At 37.3% G+C, this 7,756-nt stretch overlaps 1 protein-coding gene across 2 annotated transcripts in view; it reads left to right on the top strand.

The window, feature by feature from the left end:
• Nucleotides 1-2,367: 2,367 nt before the first annotated feature.
• LOC111872360 (27 kDa hemolymph protein) overlaps nt 2,368-7,756 on the top strand; it is a 29,174-nt gene continuing 23,785 nt past the window's right edge. The window contains exon 1 of one of the 2 annotated variants that reach the window (XM_033754664.1): nt 2,368-2,855. In XM_033754664.1, coding sequence (XP_033610555.1) covers nt 2,819-2,855 — 37 coding nt within the window. In that variant the 5' untranslated portion in view covers nt 2,368-2,818. The remainder of the gene's footprint in view (nt 2,856-7,756) is intronic. The other variant, XM_023866159.2, reaches the window with a different exon arrangement.

Raw genomic sequence — 7,756 nt, 5'->3', positions numbered from 1 at the left:
CTCTGTTCAATGAATGACTTCTTACACACATCACAGCAAATGGCCTCTACCCACAATATATGAGCTGATGTCTCTTCAAAGCACTGTACTTNTCTGCAGAAAAGAAATCAAGGACAGTTTGGAAACCGATTCTTTAATAAAAAAATCGGAAACATTGGTTAAGTTTTCACTTCGCTTAATGGTAAGATCTTATATTTAATTTTATTTAAGGTGCTAAAGAGTCCCATCCTACGAATACAAGTTGAACTGTCACTGGGTTTGACGAGGTTACAAACAAGTAGATTTTCTTTGGATTTTCATCCGTCTCTTATTGCAACAATTTTCTTCTAACGAAATGCCATCCTTACTGTTACTAAATTGTGACCGCCGATATGAACGAGCTTCTTGAATTCAATGACACATGAGTCGAATGGAGACGGCCAGTGAGCGAATGAATCGATCAGGTAATGAGATATCTATGAATGAAGGACAAGCGTCATGAAATAAACAAAGGAATCGACCCCACCATACTACTAGGAAATCACAGATGAATTAATTTAAATGAGAGACTGTAGTGAACTGATTCAAATGAGTTGGATTTGAGGTTATCTCAGGGTAAAAGAGTAAGCCACAAAAGTAAGCAAACAGCAAAATTGGGCCGCAAACAAATCTGGGCTTACCGCATCATCCCAGAGAATAGAGGCAGTATCTTCTTTCGAAATGTCAATCACTTCTACGGTGATGATTTTCATTCAAAAGAAATTATTAAAAAGAAAGTGATTGTGTCACATGTCGGTCTACTCATCCCAGAGAGCAGGTGGCCATATTTTTTTAGTCAGCTGCGTATGTCCTAGGCTAAATTGCACGTTTTATTTAAGATTGTAATTCAGAAAGTATGAAGAGCGTCGCTCACTGCAATCTCAAGTCGTGACTCCGCATTCGATATGTTCAGTTTACTGAATAGTGAATTATTTTGAAGTGACTCAACTCCATACACACCTGCAGTAGCCGAATGGATTCATTTGTCTGTACTGACTCGACTACGATGACTCAGTAAAACAAATCCTTTAGGATATCCCTATATACCCAGTACCGTACAAACTACAAGTTTCAAATGCGTTCTTTTCGAGTTTCCATCAGTCATTGGTTTCATGATTCATCTTTTGCAGCTACAAATCTTATTGTTCACAAAGCTGAATAACAGCAGATGTGGTACTTATAAAATTTGATGTACTTCATAATTTTTAGTGCTATACGAGAACATTGAGAGATTTTGTAATATAAGCCAAGAACCTATATATACAGTAAAACTTGGTTATAGCAACATCGGTTTCTGCGACACCTTGTCTATTGCGTCAAATATTCAATGGTACGAACTAATTCCTCATAAAGCAACTGTTTTTATACCTTGCTTAGTACGACATGCACAAATGCATCAACCTCGTATGTAACGTCATTTTCATTCCCGAATTTCTCTGATATGGACATTGAACGTAATTTAGAAAGTGTGTATTGGGCAAGTAACAGGAAACAGATGAAGATAACTGATTACTCTACTCGTATCTAGGTACAGTAAGGCACAACAATTGATGTAATCTACTGTAATTTTGTGAGTAGGCCTACCTTTAATATACAGTATTAGTGTGGTGTGTATTGTCAGTGAAAAGCGCTGTAATATGTCTTTGATATTACACATTTGGGCAATTCTATGTTAATGTTACGTTAGTCTGTACTTAACTACGTATTTCACTAAAAAATGCAACATTTTAACTCGGTTTTGGTAGATTTTTACGTGACTAACATAAGGCTACTGTGGAAGTGCCCATTTCGGTTACAATGACATTCGTTTATAACGACACTATTTTTAGGTCCCTTTGATGACGTTATAACCAAGTTCTACTGTATATATATATACTCTGCTTTTAAAAGTGTTTTGTAATACTCTCGCGCTCAGTTCTAACATGAAAGTAAAAACATAAAATGAGCAGGCAGATGTGCGACTTTTGACTTTTGATAAGTTAGCCAGTTCGCATCAGTTATTTGTCGGTATTATTTGAGCGTGCTCCACTAAAATTTGGCAACTGAAAGACAAGATCACTTATCGGATTATTTAAGGTGATCTTGCGTTGTGATTCAATAGCCATCGTATACATTTTTACTGTTACGCAATCGGATATATCAGTGGTGTTTAACCTTTGCTCCAGAAGTCATTACAACGTACGTTCCATATCGGCTGTAAAAAGTTTAAATTAAATAGACCGGCTTGTGCTACCACCTTTAGACACGCACCACTAGATGGTACTAGTTCACTCGAGAGATATTCGATTACAACGTTGCTTTCTCATTGGTTGTTTCACGCATTGCGTCTCTGGATATCAGTGCAATTTTTTGCCAATTAAATCCTATATTAAAGGTTATACATATTCAGAACACTCTTTAAACATGGATTTTTGTGTATTCGAAATATTTTATACTTTTGCAACACGAATACATTAGCGTAACATTTGGCGCCAATACTTTCGAATGTCTGTCCAATAAGATGGAGGTGCAAAGAAACTTTCTAAGCCAGCTGGCAGAAAGGCATATGACATACGAAAATGAAAGATCAGTCTTGAGTTGACGTCGAGGCAGTCGGCTGATAGTATTAGCGCGGTGTTTGAGTGTGTAGCGTGTGTATAATGTGAGTCTGTGTAGTACAATTTTTCAAATATTACTTATTGTTTGGCTGCTTAGGGTACACAAGACAGGTGTTGAAAAAATAATTTCTGTTTATCAGACTTCATTTTATAGGGGATCGTAAGTGAAGCTTGTTGAAGCATTTTCAGTGTGTTCCGTGACGATGAAGTTAGTTGTAATTTCTGCCATAGTACTTATCGGTAAGCATGGTAATTCCTTTGTATACACTAGAGAATAGAATTGATTATTACAAGTATCGGCTTGCTGGACTTTGTAATTCATAATAACACAGTAACACATTCAAACATAATTTCAGCAGTAAATTGGTGGTCAAATAAAGAATTGGTATTTACTACCGAATTAAATAACATAATACTTTGTTTTCATACAACAGACATTGGATTTCATGAAGGCTTGGTAGAATTTAAGGTTTCCAACATTGTAGTTTTATGGAGGCTGGTTGTCGTTGATTGAATTTGGCGGGTGGGAGAAAAATGTGAACCCTGAGCTTAGCCACTCGTTTTCCATTTACATTTTCCAGTTTCACCACGTAGGATCTTGAGTTCCTCCAAAATCACATATAATGATTAAATTGGCTTAGTATGTAATAATCCAATTGACATATCGATCAGGAGCAAAGTTTGGGTGGGCTTTGTAACCCTAAAAATCCATTTAGTTAATGACGAATCTTGCAGTTTTCGGAATTATGTATAGCCGTAGTTTTTCGAAAGAGACCATATTAAAATGATAAAAAGATGTAGAGGCAGTAGTAGTGAGATTTACTGGCAGGATCATATAAACCAAGAACATTCTTGTGCTAGTTGAACTCTGGTTTGCAAGCTTCTTTCTCCTTCTGACTCTGATTTAAATTACAGTAACTTTGCTTAACATGCATCAGTGATACCCAAGTACATGACCAGCCTTTTACGTCTGTGTGGCCCTGAAAATGATCATTCCAATTCAGTTCAGTTTAGTAAAATCTTGTTTCACTTGTAGGTAAGATATTTGTAGTTTCAAGTGGAATTCTTGTCAAGGCGCAGTTCATTTGTTCATTTGTTCTGCAAGGAGAAAAGGGGCTGTCAAGTAATGTTTACCAGAAGACACTGTCTAAAGCAAATATATGACTTTCTGGATCAGCATGTCTCTGTGATGTAGTAACCTGCAAAAGAAAACTCACAAAAATGGGAGAGTACTCACACATAGGCCTATGCATTTGGATAATTTTTCACCTTTCTTTTCGTATCAGCTGTCACATTTTGAAAATATGAGAATAGTTATGACCATCAGTGTAAGATTTGGGAAATAATGCCATGTAATACATTGAAAATCAATCCACCTTTCAGAGGAACTTATCAGTTGACTTAACAGACTACATGGCACTATATATCATAAGACAGAACTCTTCATAACCACTGCTGTGAGAAGCTCAGATCCAACCTAAAGTTCAGTTGATACTTGAACTGTAGATCAAGCTGTCTCTGCTTCACTACAAGACATGTTGTGTTAATTACTTTGTTTCTTTCTTCAGAAGAGTTTGTTGTGTAGTAGTATTTTATAAAGCATGCAGTCAGGATTACTCTTGAGTTTAATTGATTTGGTATACATCATTGTTTCTGTAAGATTCTTCAGTTGAAATTTCAACAAGTAGGTTGTGGCCTAGGGCACTAGGTATTTGTTGTTACCCTTGTTGGATATCTATTGAGTACCACTTGCATAAATCAAGACTAGACTCCCAAAGTCCATCTCACCCATTTTTGCTGAATATAATATATTTACATTTACTTGCCTCAAGACAAAGACCTGTAATTTACCTGAACTCAGCTGGTGGTCTCTTTCAAAGAAGTATACTTGGATCTATGTATTGCAAGAATATACATCAGGTGAACTCTGGCAGACTCTTGTCAGAGCTAGCTCTAGTGGGACTGGGAATATGGCTGCAAGACAGGGTATGCTTCCATTATTAATTGGTATTTAAGTCCAACAGTGTACTAAAACAAGTCATTTGTGGCCCTTTGCCATAATAGAAACCTATATTACCATGTGTGGAACTAGGAGTGTTCGTCCAGCCCTGACTTTTACAAAGGTTGTCTCTTTTGTATCGTGACATGAATTTTGTAGGTGTGCGTGTATCACATACATGTGTGCATGTGCGTGGGGGTGTTAAACTGGCTATTGGAGATTGACAAGGGTGAATATATTTCATGCAGTAAGAAGGTTATAATCCTGAACTCTTGTAATGTAAGCCATAATCTGGCCTGCATGAAGTATGTTATGAAAACTAAAAAACTCTTGAATAATGCCTGGATGTACATCATATAAATTTAACACCTTTCTGGACCCCCAGTACTCATATATTGATTAATTTTAATATATTATATTCATTTTGGCAGAGTATGGGTGCTGTTTGTAGCTAATTTGTCTTTTAATGGGGCAGTGTATAAACCTGAAATGATGGTGCATGCGATGCTCTGTTTCTCAGTATACTAATGATTTCAGTGATTCAGTATTGAGGGGGTGGGTTTCCCCATGCTCCGCGACTGATAGTCTATTGTACATCCCCCTTTTAATTTCTACCGTCTCCATCTCCTACCGACACTGGTGCTCGCTATCAGTCCCTTTGTGCCAGCGAGGTTTCTACCCTCTACTTGGCAGTGGTATCTAATAGTTAGTCCCTTTCTGTCAGCGAGTTAGTCCCTCCTCTGGCAGTGGTACCTAATACTTTAGCCCATTTCTGCCAGCAAGGTTTCTACCCTCTACTTGGCAGTGGTATCTAATAATTAGTCCCTTTCTGTTAGAGAGGTCGTCCCTCCTCTGGCAGTGGTACTAATACTTCCCCATGTATCGGAGGCATTGGAAACTATTTGGGCAGGAAACTTTGGCCTAATTTAGCTCAGAGGCCTCCTAGAGGCATGAGGTTCTTTTAGGTGCTGTAAATCTATGACACGGGACCCACGGCTTAAAGTCCCTCCCGGAGGACTTGTTCCCTGAATTTTTCCACCCTTAAAAAATCCATGACCTCCGCCGGGTTTGAACCCGCGAACCTTGAGTCATGAGGTGGGAACGTTACCCCTAGGCTATGGAGGCCGCTTACTAATGATTTAAGTACAAAACCTAAAAATATTTTCATATTGAGACATGTTCTATGGAGAAAATAGATTTTTGTGTAGGATATGAAGTTCTTACAGCAGTAGTTGTGACAAGGTTTATGCTCTGGGATATTTACACTGTATAGCATATTGAAAGTCAACCAGTTTATCGGAGGAGCATGACTCCTTGATCTTCAGCCAGGTAGCTTGCTACATCCTTCACAGTGATGCCTTGCTTGGCTTGCTCTTTGACCCTGAAGATGGTGACATGTTTCTCCAAATTGTCAGTTGACTTTCAACAGACTGCATGGCATTGTATCCCAGAAGATAAGAATTGTTTATATATTTTTATTCTTTATTGAATTTTGAGCATAATAAGGAGCTTCATAACTTGTAAAATCAAGGAGAATGAGGTGGGCAGGTCATGTAGCACGAATGAGGGAGACTGGGAATGTGTACAGGATATTGGTGGGAAAGCCAGAAGGAAAGAGACCACAGGGAAGACCAAGGCATAGGTGGGTGGACAATATTAGAATGGATCTTAGAGAGATAGGATTGGATGGTATTGATTGGATTAATCTGGCTCAGGATAGGGACCAGTGGAGGGCTCTTGTGAACACAGTGATGAACCTTCGGGTTCCATAAAATGCAGGGAAATTCTTGAGTAGCTGCAGAATTGGTGGCTCCTCCAGAAGGGCTCAGTTCCATGTGTAAGTAAGTAAGTAAGTAAGTAAGTGAGTAAGTTGAATATTGAGCAAGCATGCATGAAATCATTGGTTGTCATTAACAGTATTTTCATTTGTAATTTCAAGGGTCATAATTGCAGTTCGAAATAACCTTTTGATACTTCAGAAGTGACTGCCATTAACAGTACAGTAATGTAGAAGTGAGGAGCCAGAATAGGTCAGTCAGTATGGTGACAAGGATGTGGGCTGGATGACCAGATAATCGGGGTTCAATTCACAGAATTAGAGGTTTTGCTTCTCCACATGGTTGAGACTGGCTCATGGTCAGAGTGTGCAGCTGATCATTCACTTCCATCTAACGCTAAGGTTAAGAATGCATGGAGCTATAGCTCTCTTTTCCCGTACAGCTTTATATCATGCTGCTAAATTAACCATAGGGACAACTTTACCTTCTAGTAGCAGGAGTAACATCTAGGACCATAGTGACAGCTAGAATCAGCCTGCTGATATCTCATAGTATGTATGATTTATCTTGAGTAAGCTTATAAGTATAAGAATGGTGATACATGGGATGTGACTAATTATAGACCCATATCACTCTTGACATCTTTCTCAAAAATATTTGAAACTATAATATATACAAGAACTTTAGAACATCTTAATAAGTATAATATCCTAAGTAGTGAACAATATGGATTTAGGAAAGGATTAAAAACAGATAATGCAATTTACAAATTGACTACAGAGATTTTAAATTCTATGAACAACAAACAATTAGTGGCAGGTGTTTTTTGTGATTTAGAGAAAGCCTTTGACTGCGTTGATCATGATATTTTGTTGACCAAACTTAAATTTTATGGTATTACTGGGAAAGATCAAGCACTTTATGAATCTTATTTAAGTAACAGATATATCAGAACAGTAATACATAAGAATGATGTAAATACAGTATCCTCAGAATGGCTCAATATTAGGCAGGGAGTGCCACAAGGGTCGGTATTGGGACCTTTGTTGTTTCTCATATATATAAATGATTTGCCTNGTATTTTATGTTTTGTATTATTTATGACATGTTTTATATCCATTTTTTGGATCTTTGAAACTTGTTATTGTTTGATTCATTGTACTATCTAGTCGTGTAATTTATGCATGTATCCTGTTTTATATTTAGTTCTGTGACATGTTCTATATCCTTTTTTGGATTTCTTGAACAAATATAAATACAATACAATACAATACAATACAATAGATGTTTAAGGAAAGGTTTATCTATTCAAGATAGTGATATAGCATTTACTAAGAATGGGAGTGTCAGAGGGAAAAAATAAT

This window comes from Cryptotermes secundus, unplaced genomic scaffold (assembly GCF_002891405.2).
Source record: "Cryptotermes secundus unplaced genomic scaffold, Csec_1.0 scaffold144, whole genome shotgun sequence".
Taxonomy (NCBI): domain Eukaryota; kingdom Metazoa; phylum Arthropoda; class Insecta; order Blattodea; family Kalotermitidae; genus Cryptotermes; species Cryptotermes secundus.
The sequence above is the reverse complement of the archived record's forward strand: the minus strand, read 5'-3'. Positions and strand labels throughout refer to the sequence as shown.